The 16,235-nt window shown below is 51.2% G+C and overlaps 1 protein-coding gene across 1 annotated transcript; it reads right to left on the reverse strand.

Moving 5' to 3' along the window:
• Positions 1-1,909: 1,909 nt before the first annotated feature.
• On the reverse strand, positions 1,910-16,019 carry spab (space blanket). Its single transcript, XM_037233471.1, has 5 exons — positions 15,883-16,019; positions 5,795-5,942; positions 5,116-5,204; positions 4,030-4,086; positions 1,910-3,525 (listed from the first exon to the last, which is right to left on the reverse strand). The coding sequence occupies exons 1-5, from the start codon at positions 15,895-15,897 to the stop codon at positions 3,445-3,447; spliced, it is 390 nt and encodes a 129-aa protein (XP_037089366.1). The 5' UTR covers positions 15,898-16,019; the 3' UTR covers positions 1,910-3,444.
• Between the last annotated feature and the right edge of the window lie 216 nt (positions 16,020-16,235).

The following is a 16,235-nucleotide window of genomic DNA, read 5'->3' on the forward strand; positions in this document are numbered from 1 at the left end:
AAAGTAGAAAATGGCTAACTCTGGTTACCAATCATGCGTTGAAAGCAGGTAAGGTAAGCAATTACTTGGTCCACAGGAGACTTACTGGCTTCTTCCTGCTCCCCCCCAAAAAAACAGAAAGTCAGCACCTTTTGCATGGTCTGCTGGCAGACAGAGTCATCCCACCCACCCCCAAATATAAATATGAATCATGCCCACCAACCTACAAGACTAAAATGCGAAGCAAGTAAGAGGTGTGCATGATAAACATTTCCAGAGGGCAGAATTTCGCCATCAAACACTTCTGTATTAGCTGCGTCAGGTCTGTCCCAAGGCTCTGTATGTAAGCATTATGATAGCCTTGCCGGGTGGCCTGGTAAGTCAGACTCTCGAAAGGCTTAGATTTATCATTATTGAGCACCGCCATGAACTAATAAAACCCTTTAACCGAGGGTTAAGGAGTGCAAAAATGGCGGTAAAAATAAGTTCCGTGCTTCAAATTGTCTCCTTTATTCCCTGTGAATTGTTCACGCTTGGGTGCATATCAAACATGTTTGGACGGCTGGCGAATTAGTCCAATTTATATGTGAAATACCTACAAGTTTGCAGTTGGAGCATCTTGCAAAGAAATGGTCAACATTTTAAGCAGCAGATTGTACCTCTAAAGGCAATCGAAAAGAAAGGAAGAATAAAGTGGTATCACGCTCGTATGATACCAAGAAAAACAAAAGTAGCTAAATAAATATGAAAACCGGTCCTTTAATGCAAAATTAAGTAATCAGCTGATTTGACTTAAAATCTGTTAATATAAGTGCTCAAACGGTGATATTCAGCTTGCAAGTTTAATTTAGAAGACATTTCTTGAACTTTTCACTCCTGCACTTTGGGAGTGATACAATTTAGTGGTCAAGTTTCCTCGGGAAAAAGAAATGCGTGAAGAAAAATGATCTACCATGCATTGCTGGTGTTTGCACCAGGCTCTGCTTTCGTGGTGTGGTGGTGAGACCCCCAAAAATAGGGGATGCGTGAAAACCTTGCATTTGGCGCACAGCTGCAGATCGTGATGTGTTTTGTAAACAAACCAAACTTGATGCGTGCAAGCGGCTGGAGTCGCTGGGGTTCTTGCGCTTGGAGGTACCTGGCGCCCCTGCTCTGTGCATACATAGACATGTATCAGATATAGGTGAGGCAGGACATAGCCATAGATTCTGTGGAGCTTTGTTTATGCTTGGTGGTTTCAAGTGAGCTCGGTTTTGTGGCATGTGCGATTAGACAATGTCAGGCAGGAGTGAAAAACTCACATAAAATATGGGGAAAAGGAGTGAAAAATTCCTCCTCATAGGGTGTTGCTTTACACCCAAAGTCAGCAATTTTAGGACCCTGATATGCACGTCCGGGAGCAGACGGGAGTGGAGGGAGAATCCGTGGGAAAGTATGCACGTCCGGGAGCAGACGGGAGTCTAGGGAGAATGCGTAGGAAATTATGCACGTCTGGGAGCAGACGGGAGTCGAGGGAGAATCCGTGGGAAAGTACGCGAGTCTTCGCCACAGATCCACGGTTAGAACGCTGCTCAAAGTTGCTGGTGGCCCGTCAAATTTGTGCACAGCGCTCAACAGTTCCAAGTTGTATTTTTGCACACAGCTACAAAGCTACAAACATATGACTGCGGGGGGCCGCGGCCAAGTTGGTGCATCGATACTGTCAGCCGTGGCGTGGTTGGATGCCTGGTGTCATTCCCTCAACAATTGTTTACGTGGACGCACTTACATAGACAAAACTAGTCATGGCTGCTCTCAGTTTTGACAGAATAGCCGACTGGGCTCGTTTGGGCGTTTCCATCTTGCCATGGGATACCTGCAGTTCTGGGACTTCGGAAAGCCTACAGCATTATTAAACGAAACAAAATGCATGCAAACACAAAAACGTCCGTAGAGTTGCCCGAATCCAGTATATTATCTGTTTGCTTTATTTCTACACCAAGATGCATTTTCCATGGTATATAGAATATATAGACCAATGTACAACAGCACAGATTTTGCGAAGAATATCGGGTCACGTCTATTCACACCGCCAACCGTCTTTTTCAACATCAATGATCGAGAGAACAGCGTCGTCTCACGAACAGCATCCCATGGTCTTCCGAGCACCCAGCAGTGCCGCGGTGGGAGTCAGCGAAGTGTTTCCAGCCACTGCACCGTCTGCACTTCAACGGCAAGCCTGCGTGGACGCCTGCCAGGATGTGACCAGGGGACACTGCCTGTTCGCGATAATCTCTCTAACGGTTAACGCTATTGCTTACTACACTACTTAGACTACACTACAGAGTAGACGCCGGACACGGTGGTGCGCACAGTCTCGCACAACAGGCCGGGCCCAGCCTCGGAGGTGGTCGCACGCGGGGACATGCGGCAGGCGACGGCACGCGGGAGGCAGCACAGCGAGAGGGGCAGCGACCAACCATGGCTGCGAGTGCGCGGGGCCGTTTTCGAGCTGAGTGAGATCCCTTCCCGATGAAGTCCATTTCAAAGGAAGGCGCTCGGTAGGGGGAAGGTCTCAAGATAGATAGCATAGTATCTAACGTAACAGCATAGTACAGAGGGAGAAGATTTCGAACAGTAGAAGAGTTGGAACGTAAGGTCCTAAACCACTCGTGGAATCGGAGTGGAAGAGTGAATGACTGAATCACTGCAGAGTGAGCGAGTGCGGGCACACATATCCTGTTTATAACTGTAACAAAGTGGCGCTCACAAGGATCAGCTGAGACGGTCAGATGTGAGGCACATTTGCTTACAATCCGAGAGGTAGCCTTGATGAGTAAGAGCGGGCCAATATGCCACGGCGAACTCAATCGATGTAGTCCGGGCGAGAAACACGGCAGGAATCGGCGACGTGGCGGGAAGAGAGAGGAGGTATAGCGGCATCGACGTTGCGGCTGGGACTCTGTCGACCCGTAGCACCGCCGGCGGGCGCTGCAGTCGGTGGAACTGACGCCGCGCCGGTTTAGTCGGCCGGGCCAGCTGGTGGTGGTGAGGGGGACTGGGGCCCTCCGCGAGCTCAGCTCATGCACGGCTCGCGTCGCCGACAGGTGCTCAGGGGCGAAGTCGCAGCGGAAGGGCGAGTCGCCTGCGTCGCACACCGAGGGTCGACACGCTCGCGAGGGGGACGCTCGGCGGTCTGGCCGAGCCTGCCGGGGCCGACGCCCCGCGCGCCAACACACACATACGCGCACACACGGACAGAGCACGCGGAGCGCGCGCCGCGGCCGGCTCCGGGGCCGACCGGCTACACACACCGAATGATATGTCGGGTCGAAAGCGTTTTCGGTTCCGCAACGAGTGATATGTAGGTACGTCACGACATGAACGCTCGCGGGCCGGCCGCCTGCGGCGCCGCCGGCGCCCCCGGCCCGGGACGTCACGCATGACCTTGGCGCGTGACCTTGACCGGGAGCGAAGCGAGGCCGGTTAGTTGGTGAGGTGCTTCAGGTCGTCGATGTGGCCCGTGATGCGCTTCTCGCTCGCCATGTGCTCGACCTTGGCCTTGACCTGCGGCAGCGGTGGAGCGGGTCAGATGACGCTGGGTTACCGCCGAAACCTGGCGCGAACTCCATCAGAAAAGTAGAAACGCCAGAGAAAATGAGTGCAGGGCATCCCCGTCTTCGATTCCGGTCTTCCCATGCATCGCCATGGAATTAACGCTGAGCTCCCACGAAAAGTGAGGCCGTTTCCTCTGTCTCCTCGCCTGCCACCTCCCACCCAACCGGGTAGTATTGAGCATGTCGGCTACCTAGGCCATTTTGCCTCATCCCCCACCCCTACCCCCACCTAACCCCACCGTACGCTTTTCCATTTGGTGAATAGACAGATTATTGACGATGGCATGACAAACACCTCGTGGCTGTCATGAAGGTGCGCATGCTAGGATATAGCACATCGATTGACTCAGTGCCCACTATGTGACATTCCCCACATAGTGGGCACTGCATTCCATCTATTACTTCCGAGACTCGGCCGGTGCCGGGAAGGGGAGGGTAGGAGTCGGTGACATACCTCTTCCATGGGCACGTGACCGATACACATCAGAGGGTCGCTGAAGTACAGGCAGGCCTGGGAAGGACGCGACACCCGGTCAGGCGATGCTGCCAGGGACAGACTCAGGGAGCCGGTGACAGTCGCCGGCGACGCGTTGAAAGCGGCGGCTCGGCGCTGATTCAGCGCACGCCATCCAGCTGACTGCGCCGATCCAGCGCACGTCATCCAGCTGACTGCGCCGATCCAGCGCACGTCATCCAGCTGACGGCGCCGATCCAGCGCACGTCATCCAGCTGACCGCGCTGATCCAGCGCAGGTCATCCAGCTGACTGCGCCGATCCAGCGCACGTCATCCGGCTGGCCGGTCGCTGCCCACTGCCTAAAAGACACCCAGTGACCGCCCGCCGCCGCCGGGGAGCAGGACGTAGTCTGCCGTGAACAGGGGATGGAGCGCGGCGGGTGTCATTAGAGGGCTGGTGTGACCTGATATTGCCGATCTGATTCGCCTCGAGGCGTTTTCCAACCACGAAGATACGCCGAACACGGGTTAATCTCTAACACAGAAAACTGGCACGTAATGAACGTCCGCAGCAGCACGTAAATACTGAAAGTGATGTAGACTGTCTCTGACGTTGCCAGCTCCGTGCTCTAATTGGCACTAATTTGTGCTGGACACGTTCCCATGATGCGCGGCCGTGTGCTGGCAAGACTGCTCCGACGGAATCCTCGTCTTTATTCTGTCACGGAGCACCCCCTGAGCGACCGGTGGCACTGAATGTGATGTAATGATGACGAGCCGTCGTCAAGGGCTGCTGGCGTTCGCTGCCTGACGGCTCGTAGAGGTAGACTTCGGGAGTCGGCGTCGAAACGACGGGCAGCGTGCGTGTCAGAACGGGCTCGCTCGAGAAGGTCAAGGTAAACATGTTTACCTGAACCAAGCTTACACGTTATGATGAAAAATTGGACGATAATTCATGAGGATACGAAAATCGAGCCTCGCGGAGTAAAACAAGCGGCTTGGTGCCGTGGCAGAATAGGCGAGTAGCCGCTGAATTCATTCGCGTCCTGCACATCACGAGCTGCGTGACGTCTGGGACCGCATACCTTTCTCGGCGACTGGCGGTGCCTTCTCAACAGCTGGCAGCAGAGGCCTCTGGTGACGTCACACTCAGTGGTCATCTTGCAGTCCTCGTCTGGGGGCATGCACGCACTGATCAAGGCAGGACAGAACGCCCCCGCCACCAGTGGCTGGGGCTGCCGACGAGAAACGCCACTCGGCCCAATTGGGGTCGACACACGCTGTGCGAGTTGAACCCGAAGCCGGGCTTTCAGGATTGCGAGCCGCTTTCCTATGCTGGCTGCGTCGCCCGAGTCCGTGCCCGTCCGGAGAAACAAAACGCCGGTGAGGCACGCCGCCGCTGCTGACTGGTAAGCGAGGCAGACGTCGCTGGAAGCGAAGTGAGACAGCCTGTAACATGCAGGGTAGTGATGGAAACATTCCGAAGGAGCCTGTGAGGAACGTGTCCCGGGCCGGTCGGTGGGACAGACATCGCGAACAGGTCAATAGTGGGAGAACCAGCGTGGATTCATCAGCATAGAAGGCATCATCCGCACGGACTAGAAAGTAATGCGTCACGTGTAAAGGCAAGTAAAGGCAAAAAAAAACCAACACCAACATACACCATGTGTTGACGCCACGTGCACACCCGCGAGAAAGGTGCGGACCACGTGCCGTGCTGGCGACACGAGGCCGAGAGATTCCGTCCCCGACCGGTCAACTCACAGTATGACTTGTTGCCGATCACGTGCTTCTCGCAGCGTTTGCCGCCGGTCGTCTGCTGCACGCAGGCCAGGCTGGAGCCGCAGTCGGACGCGGACTGTGCACGTGTCACCCTCGCGGCGCACGTACTTGGGCATGCACGTGCCGGACGCTGCGGGCGGCACGTGGTTGGTTTAGGGTGCGAACAAAGAACTTCGCGTAGTAACTTCTACGTACCCAAGGCTAACCATTCGACCTTTTCGGATTAATGTACGTGAAAATGTGATGTGTAAGGAAGACATTAGTACGTAGCGAAACTAGTTACCGAGCATGGCGGTTATACATGGACCTGCACTCATAACCAACATGATGGCAACGCGCCGAAGGAATCACAGATTCCCTCGAGTACGATGCACATGGCACTTTACGGAAGGAGGTAGCCGCACTTCGCTATGGCTTATCCTGCTTGGCTACCAACAACAAATAGTCGATGCACTTGATTCGGAAGGACTTGCAGTCGATGTAAGTATAGCCATCATCGATGATTTTGACGACGCTTTATGCTTATTATGTCTGCGTTACCTCACTCGACGGACGACGACAGACGACAGATCTTTTGGTTCCCGGAGCGGGGGCTGCGCACGGGGTTTTTCGGACCCACAGCCCCACGGTCATGCAGCAAGAGTGTCGCCTGCGGCTACTGAGCACGAGAAAACCCCGAAGTAGGCGGCCCCAAAAACATTCGCCCAGACAAACTTGGCACAATCCGGGGCGCGCCGCTGCCATGCGGCATGCATTGGCCAAATGTAATGTTCGTGGATGCATGCTTACGGCGTTTGCAGACATCGCACACAACATGGGCAGCATCCGCCGTTTTCGCGATGATTAAATGCAACGAATTTGTTTTCTTAAAGTTTCTTAAATGCCGCTATGACGTTTTAGTATATGCTAAGCACTACGACAGGAAAAATATTGCTTTCATGGCATTCCATTAGTATGTAATAAGTAGACCACGCTTATCTAATTAAGAATAAGTTTGTTATATTTGACAGGACTCATTATCGATCTTTTTCTTCAGACTATGCCTTTAGTTTAGCCAAGTTCTAGCAAAATGCTAGGCCCAGAAATCAGCCATGTGAATTTTTCGAGAGCGTTTAATGCTGGCAGCGCCATTATTGCTTATATCAGTGCTGCGTGGCGCGAGGCGGGCTTTGAGGATTTTTCAAAGTATCACTCATCTCGGATCAAGTTGAGGCATGAAAGCCTTGCAAACCCTGTAAGTGTTATAAGTAGGCTCGGTAAGTACCGCATACCCAAAAACAGAGACGATACGAGGACACAGGAGGTTCTTTCGTTGCGTCTTTGTCAAAGACGTCACGGAGTGATCATAAAAAGTTTTGAAAAAGTTTCGGTAAGAGGAGATTTACATCATACCTCTGCATAAACCCTCGAGTAGGCTCATAGCTAGCCAACCGCAATTGTCTCACACCAGACGCCTTTACAAATATGTTTTTGAATACCTGCTGAACACCTCCAGCAAAAAAAATCGCTGATAAAAGATGTGTTTAAAAAATAAATGCTCAAAAGTTTTCAAAAAGTTTTAAATACTTTGCACTGCATTCCTTCGTGGAAACGGCAATCATTTAATGTCCTGGATCAGAATGCAACATGAGCCATGCATATATATATATATATATATATATATATATATATGTATATATATAGACAGGTATATTCAATTGTAAATATACGGCAGCGTCTGGGTCTTGAAATGCTTCCGGACTCTGCATGTGGTAGCCTTGGTCCTCAGGAGCCTGTGGCCTCAATACACAACACGTGTGTATTGAGTCCGCCACGTGACAGGCTCAGCTGATCAACGCTGACAAACGGACGAGGCCCTTAACTCAACAAACGTTGATAACTGCTCTACAAACCATTCATTCCTGTGCCGTTCATATCGTTTCCATGCGTTTACATCGCGTTGCCATCGTTACGCCACCGACACCGGTAACAATGGCTGCATGGGTGGAGAGAATATGTATCGTCACGTGCCAGCGCCACCCGTGGGCGCAGTGAAAGCGGCACGAGACGTTCAGGCGTGCAAGACCAGGTAGTCTGTTCAAGAAAAAAACATCTCATGGTCAGGTCTGCTTAACGTGACAGGCGCCACACGATTCATTGTCTTAACGTGACAGGCGAGACACGATTCATTGTCTTAACGGTCTATTTCGTGGCCCTTGAAGTGTAATTCTGTGGAACGTTTGACCAAGGCATGATATTTGCTACAACTAAACTGCATGCGACAGCTAAACGCAACCGTTTGTGATCGATGTGTGTTCAGTCTCCGCGTGTGCCATGCATAAACCAAAATGCGTCTCGGAACGGACATAATGAGCTGGTGAATTAAAAGTCCACAAAATATTTCCGTCATGTAATTTACAACAGAAATATTATAATGCATCATCAATTTGAAATGAGGCAACGTGATTGCCACGACATAACTTTTAAAAGATCAGGCAGTCTTCTATCTAAAACACCCTTTTTTCTATTTCGATCGGTCACCTAGGTCAGTTGTAACCATGCCAAATTAACAACGCCTGACACACTTTGTGAACGTTTTGGGAACCGCTTCGCGACGCGCTCGCAATCATCTAAGACACGAATATGTTTGTTGTCACGCAGCCAGCAGAACCACATATACACAATTATTGCAGGCAGTGGCGGCATATTCATTCGCCGCATTAATCGTCTTCGAAGCGTGAGGGTGGTCACATGGAGACTTTTAAGGTGCTGAACGTCTGTCATGTTAAGTGGCGCTGCGCATTTGCCCGAAATGCCAAGTTGACGGATTCGTTTGAAAGGCGTCCCATGCATATTCCAGCACAGTGCCAAAGGTTAAAAGGGGTCTTTTAAAGTTGGCTCACACAACTTAGGAGGTTATGCATATTTTAGGCAGAATAACGGTAGGATAGAAATGGTTGGAGCCAACTTATGGAACATCATCATCTATTCTACGAGGTCTTGCATCTGTTCATCTGTTCCGTTCTGTGCGCAGGCTTTGTGTCCAGGTATTTCGAAGTAAAATTCGACATAGCCACACATGCGACAAAACTGGTTTGCTGGAGAGTTAAAGAAAATGTTTAGCGCGCATCGATCAATCACGGTAACTTAAAAAACTGACTGCTGCCAGGCGAAAGGTCCGACTCAAGAACCATGCGTTTTTATACAGGGTAGTTTTCACATGAGAGTTATGCCATGGTGACAATTCTTTGGGTCAATGATCTCCGCGCTCGGGAGAGCCCGGAACAGGACCAGTTTGCAAATTATTTTGTTAGCTTATACTAAGTCAGTCACATGAGCTGGTTCAATATGTCATGTCTATGTGGAAAAATCGATGTTTAGTGCACATAGAATGGCATCTTGATTTTTTTCTGGTGCATGCGTGCTGGGCACAACGCCGCCGAATTATCCCAGGAAAGTGTTGGCAGTGATGTGCTGTCCTCACATCCCGCTAGACACGGAGAGAGCGGAAAGCTACAGCAAACGCCGCATTCTTCAACGCGACCAATTAAATTGCCGGGCCGCGGGGAAGGGGCGGGTGCGCGTGTCGACCGGCCGCCGGCAACTTCTAACTAGCAGCGTCACTCCAGCGCGCCGACGGGCCGACCGCTGTTGACCGGCGGCCCCGGGCACGACCGCCAGGCCCGCGGCCGGCAGCGCGCAGCCGGCGGCTCGGTCAGGGCCACAGCCGTCCGGCCGGCGCGGACCGGCCCCTGCTGACCGCGGCCGTCAGGCCCGCGGCCGGCAGCGCGCGGCCGGCGGCTCGGTCAGGGCCACAGCCGTCCGGCCGGCGCGGGCCGGCCCTGCTGACCGCGGCCGTCAGGCCTGCGGCCGGCAGCGCGCGGCCGGCGGCTCGGTCAGGGTCCCAGCCGTCCGGCCGGCGAGGGTCGCGGGCACGGCACATCGATCGACGGCTCCAAAATGGACGCGTGATGGGCAGCGGCTGCCTCGCCAGCGCCCGATGAGCGGCACCTGGGCCTGAACAGCCGATGCAGAGCGACCCGCCCAAGTTGGCTGTGTCAGGATGACGGACTTGGCCAAGTTTCCCCGCCAGCTCCGGCGACGCCATGCGGACGGGCCCGGCCAGCGCGTGCCTGGCCAATCCCGACACCCGGCGGCATACACGGGCTCCACACTGGGCCTCACGTCACGCCAGGCCAGGGCTAATCGCCGGCACGAGCCGACGCCCCGCAGCCCTGAGGTGTGGGCCTTTTCGTGCACACAGCCACTGCACGCCTCATAAGCACATGTGGCGAACTACGGCTGTTGGTGTCAAACTGCCCGCTGACCGAAACTACCAAAACAACAGCGTGCGCGCTGGGCCGATCAGTACTGTGTTGTTGTCATGGCGTGCACCGCGTTTAAAACGCGTTGAAGGGTGGTGCAACAAAAACCGGCGACGGCAACATTTGCTTGGCGGTTTGTGGTTTGGGAAAGAGCTTTCAGAACACGGTGCAAAGTTTGGCCAGGATGGTGGTCATTGCCTGTAGCTCATTAGCACGTTGTCCGACAGAAAGCTCAGGTTTAAACATACATCCTCGTATCTGAGGATGTTAGACGCCTTCGCCACTTACTTGGAAAGTGGCTTCAAATGTCTTAAGTGATAGATTTGTCATGTACAATGAAAACATTTTTTTGTAAATTTATGATCGACCGCAGCAAGCAAAGAGCTGCCAGGACAGACTTCGGGCGACTTTGCATCGCAAAAATGGAGGCAAAGTGCACACACCACATTAAGCACTAACGGTGAGAAATCGATGAAACCCAGTGTCATCAAGCTGAAATGTCAACCACCAAGGGGCTTAGATCCATTTCCGCTAAATCTGTCTATCTTCATGGAAGAAACTTAATCCACTCAACACCTATAGCATGCTTGTCATCAACTGCAGGTCAATTAATTAGCATCATGGCTCAAATTGCATGCAGGCGGCCGCAATTCGTCATTACCATGCAAGTGCCAGGAAATCTATATGAGTCATTCAAATGGTTAATGTCACGCCGTGGCGCATCACGCTCCGCGTGCATATAGCACCCCGTAAGCTACATAATTGGACAACTTTACCGTTAGTTAAGCGTTTCTCTTTCGTTCCTCAATATTCTAAGCCATTGTGAGCTCCTCACCCTGCGCACAATGGCAGCTGTATCAGATGTATTGATTTCAACTTGTTGATAGAAGTGGTACGAAGCAAAACATTGACAAAAACTGGGGTGCGTGGGTGTAAGTTCCCTCAACTATAAAAGCTCCTACCGAGAACTTCGCTTTCATTATCAAATAGCAATCTACGACCGGGTGCTGCCAGCAAACTTCACGTTTCGGGGGAGAATGCCCGTGAGCATGCGCGGCTGGAAATACCGTTCGTCAAGCGTTCCGCATGCGGGGATGGAAGTACTCGTTCGTTAAACGTTGAGCATACACGGATGGAAATACCGTTCGTCAAGCGTTCAGCATGCGCGGATGGAAGTACCGTTCGTTAAGCGTTGAACATAGCCGGATGGAAGTACCGTTCGTTAAACGTTGAGCATACGCGGATGGAAATACCGTTCGTCAAGCGTTCAGCATGCGCGGATGGAAGTACCTTCGTTAAGCGTTGAACATAGGCGGATGGAAGTACCGTTCGTTAAACGTTGAGCATACGCGGATGGAAATACGAACAAATGTGTTCACCTTTTAGCATGACGTGATGGGATTAGGGTTGGCAGGAGCATAATTGGTGTCCGATATTTCTTGGCCGACGGTTTAAAGGGTTAAGTATCGCTCGCGTGACGAACAGAATGATGCATCAAACTCCACATGTCAACCTTCTCAGTGATCATCAATTTTGTATTTCTCTAGCTCAGGTAAGGCCGAGGAGCTGCATCGAAGGTGCAAACTTAATCCTCGCGCTACTGCGATCGGCAGACCAACGAACACCACTGGGGGTAGAGTTCTCCCCGACCCCCTCCCCTGTTTTCCTGCAACTCATGGTACGGTTTAAACGTGGCGTGCACCGATCAAAAAGCATTCGAGACGCCAGTGATTAAGTGTGCACTTAAGTTGATTTCGAAGTCAGAGGTCAGGTCACACAGGTTGAAATGTCACAATAGATATTGTTACATCAAGGGTTTTCAATTTTTACGCAAACGGAACCACTGGGTCCGTTCTCCCCAAAAGAACTCTAAAAAAAACAATGAAGGGTATTGCGGGAGCATACTCCGCTACCAAGCAAAGCTACGGGCCAAGGTCAGGTCACAATGAGTCAACATATGACCACTTCAGTTTCGTCCAGTGGCATGCATTCAGACTATTTTTGCGAGTGAGGTGAAGTGGAAATACCTTCAGAAGTATATCAAATGTATAACGCTACTTACATATTGTACATAGTAACGGTGTGGACCAACTGTTTTTGGAGCTAGAGGCTTGTTGTATGTTTATGCTTTGATTATGAAAAATCACCCGTTGTGACGTCACCAAAGCGCTACTTTCTCGGGGTCTGGGAACGACATAACTTTTGGAGAGAAAAAAAAGCATGTTACAGAGATCTAGGAGAGGGTGATGTTGAAAGTTTGGTGACGATATTTTTATTTCATGCCAATTCATCGCAAAATTCACCAAGAAGCGAATAATTACTCGCCCCAGTGGGAAGCAGGCTGAGGGGACAAAAAAAAACACAATTATGCGCTTCGGTTTCGTGTTTGAATTTTGTGGCATGCCGAGTAGCTGTGTGCGTAGTTCTCCAAGTCGCCTCTGTCAAGGTGACTTTGTTCGGGATCCAGGCGACACACGAGTGATTTACACCGAACAATCATTGCAGCGGACGAAATGGGTGAACGGGAAAGGAGAGTGGATCCTGCGAGACTTGATCAAGATTGCACTGGACCCGAGCGTCCGTTCTCGTACCGAACAGTGGGGCTGTTTTGTCGGACGACCGATTGTGTTTGGAGGACGACAGCGTCGGTTGGGTGTACTAGGCCGGCTATGCCTCACCTGTGACCAACTTTGTGATACAAAAATACAAGTTACTCACTTGTCCGCTCGCGACGAATGGGGATATGGTCATCAGGCTTTTGGGTTTGCAGAATTTTCTCATTTATTAGTGACGGGCATCAAAGTATTTAATAAGAAGTAATATATTTTAAGTCACATGCCAACACGTTGCGGCCGAACATCCCCCGTGTGATGCAATTACACGGTGTTGCCGAACACCACCGTGCGATGTAACTGCACGGTGTGACGGAACACCATTGAGGATTGTAATTACAAGGTAGGACCGATCACCACCATGCGATGTCAGTACGCGGTGTGACCGAACATAACCGAGCGATGTACTTTCGTTTTGTGAAACGCATCACTGATGATGCCCTGCCATTTCTATCATGTGCGGCGCTACCGGCTGTTGTAATCGCAATCATTTGTTGCATTTTCTGCCGAGTTCGTTCTCTTCGCTATAAAGCAAACTGCTTTTCATTATACACCGAGCGAACCGAGGCACAGCTTCGGTGCTGCAACGAGCAGACGTGGCCTGGATTTATAAGGCTTGAACTTCATCAAGTACATCACTGGCCTCTAAAAGATGTTTAAGTCAATGGCTTTCACTTCAGCTTCGTGCCAAATGTGTGCTTGTGCTATTTAGCAGCAGTTACGTTCTTAGCAGTACGAGTATGACAAAGCTCTCGTAAAGATGTGAAGCCGGGCAGTTTGCTGGCTGGCTAACTGGCTATCTAACCAGCAAGTTTCCAGGAAGATTAGCTCACATATTTTTGCAGCATTATTGCAGTAAAATAGGCTTCTAAAGATACAATGGCCCCAAGTGAATGAGGTATGGTGCAGCTGTTTAATAGTCAACAGTTGTTGGCTTTTGGGGCCGCAAGTGTTTGCAAAGCAGTGCTTTCCTTTCACCAAGCTGTTTTGAACGACCGCTGTTTTGCTCCAGCAACGCTGTGATTGCAAATTTACCAGCGATGTTATTTTTGCAAAAATTAGAAATCTGATAAGACATGCTCCGGAGGCATGAATTGTATCCCACGGTGCCCTTTTATCCCTCCTATCTTCTGTTCATCCAAACTGGAGGAACAGACCTCTTCTCCTATCCCTCCAAACCTCTGCAGCATAAAGCAGGCCCCAGCTCACTGTTGCATTCGCACAAATGGCTGAAGCTCAACTAGCCGAATCGTTACCTCGAACCAGACGACTGCCGCAGCGCAGTTCAACGCCTTCGTCTTGTTCCCTCCAACCGGACGACTGACATAGTGCAGTTCAACGTGTTCGTCTTGTTACCTCGAACCAGACGACTGGCACAGTGCAGTTCAACGTCTTCGTCTTGTTACCTCGAACCAGACGACTGACACAGCGCAGTTCAACGTGCTTCGTCTTGTTACCTCGAACCAGACGACTGACACAGTGCAGTTCAATGACTCCGTCTTGTTACCTCGAACCAGACGACTGACACAGCGCAGTTCAACGTGTTCGTCCTGTTACCTTGAACCAGACGACTGACACAGTGCAGTTCAATGACTCCGTCTTGTTACCTCGAACCAGACGACTGACACAGCGCAGTTCAACGTCCTCGTCTTGTTACCTCGAACCAGACGACTGACACAGCGCAGTTCAACGTGTTCGTCTTGTTACGCTTTAACAGGTTCGATTTACGTTTCCCATGTTGCAAATTGCTTCGAACTTTGTCACGTTTGTATCGTCTTGTCGACCCTGCCAATTACTGGCTGCGTTGTCGTGATCGTCCGCAGCGCACGGCTGCGTGGCCTCCGACCACGTTTCCCAAGCAAGCTGTGCCACCCTCTGCTGTGTGTGAGCAGCGTGCACGCTTGGGACGATCCCGTCGCGTCGCTCGTATCGACCTGCGGCCCGAGTGGTGAGCCCGCTGAAGAGGCCACTTCATTCCGCCGGCGCTTGGGCCGGGTACAATGGGCACCAGAAAAGCTGGAGCGGCAGCCTCTCGGCGGGGATGGGCGAACCGCCGCCGTCCGACTCGTGATAAAAGCCGGCATTCCTCAAACGAATGCAAATTAAATTAAAGAAGCTTCTGCTTACAGTTTCTGATACATCCCGAGCAGATTTACAGACAGTGAGTGGCATGAGCCGATCGTAAAACCGCAAACACAGTTGTACATAAACGAATCCTATGATGTGCTATGTAGAAAAATTGTCGACACGGACTGGTCGCTCACGTGTATGAATATGTTGCCGGTGCTGTGTGTTTTCAACGGCATAGACGAGGGTCAGCTACGTTAAGGCTGAAAATGTTAGTATTTTTTGTGAAATGGAATCGGAACTTTTGTTATTGCAACCAGCTTTTATCAATGCTTGTCTAGTTAATGCCTTTTCTTAATTTAAGACGTGCCATGAAAATTCAGATAGAAATTTAGCATAATCAGTGCATATTTTTTTCAAATAAGTTAGCATCTGCCACCAACGGGGACTTGCTCCTAGCAAGTGATAACTCACTCGCTTGAACTTGAGCTCGCGAGTGATGCGAGTCTCCAGAAATCGAAATATTCCAATCGAAACCATCGATACATCTGAAATATTCCAAAACATGTCACATAGACCTTCCTGTAAGCCTTCCAAAGATTTAAAACATTGCGGAAGCTTTGGAAAAGACTATCGCACATTTCCCGCCAATCGTAACGCAGCTGTTCTGTCTCTCGCGCATGGGCGCGGGGTTGGCTTGCACTATACATTTACGTCCGAGATAAGTTAAAATGGCGGCTCTACTTGGCTGCCGTATTGCGATGAATATATGAAAATAGAGAGGTTTAAACACTACAACAGACTAACGTGGGCGCCCCGTATCACTTTGTATTTGTATGCGTAATTAAACGTTACTTATAAGCTGTTGTCAATGCCTTCGTCGTCGCTCATGACTTCTCACCTTTAATTCCGAACTGCATATTCGATGATCCCATCTCCCCGTGTCAGTTCAACAGTAGGCAAACTGAGTAACAAAGTGCTTTTAAAAGTTTTGCGACGCAATGATTCCTGACCAAAACTTGCGGCGCGCTAGAGCCTGCTGGTCAGGGGGGGGGGGGGGGCTGGGACTGGGGAAATGCGGACGCACCAGCCGTGCCGGCATCCTCGGCCTCGACGCAGAGGTAGGAGGTGCAGCACTGCTCGTTGGAGAAGCAGCGTCGGCCGCGGCAGTGTGCCTTGGTCTCCTCGTCCTCCTCCAGCAGCTCCTCAATCAGCGCCGCCTCGTCTCGCTGACGGTCAAGGTCATCGGTCGGTCAACCTCACTGCCGGCTCAGGTTCGCCGCCGGATCAAGGTTAACGCCTGATCCACGTCAATGGAAACTTCAGGCCATTATCAGGTAGAGCTCACAAGTTTCGAACGCCACCGGGTCGCGTTCACGACTGCGTCACGAGCGTTACAGATTAAAGACAGCACATTATGCGTCATGGTCATCACAAGGC

Source organism: Pollicipes pollicipes, unplaced genomic scaffold (genome assembly GCF_011947565.3).
Source record: "Pollicipes pollicipes isolate AB1234 unplaced genomic scaffold, Ppol_2.1 Scaffold_7231;HRSCAF=8579_pilon_pilon_pilon, whole genome shotgun sequence".
Lineage (NCBI taxonomy): Eukaryota > Metazoa > Arthropoda > Thecostraca > Pollicipedomorpha > Pollicipedidae > Pollicipes > Pollicipes pollicipes.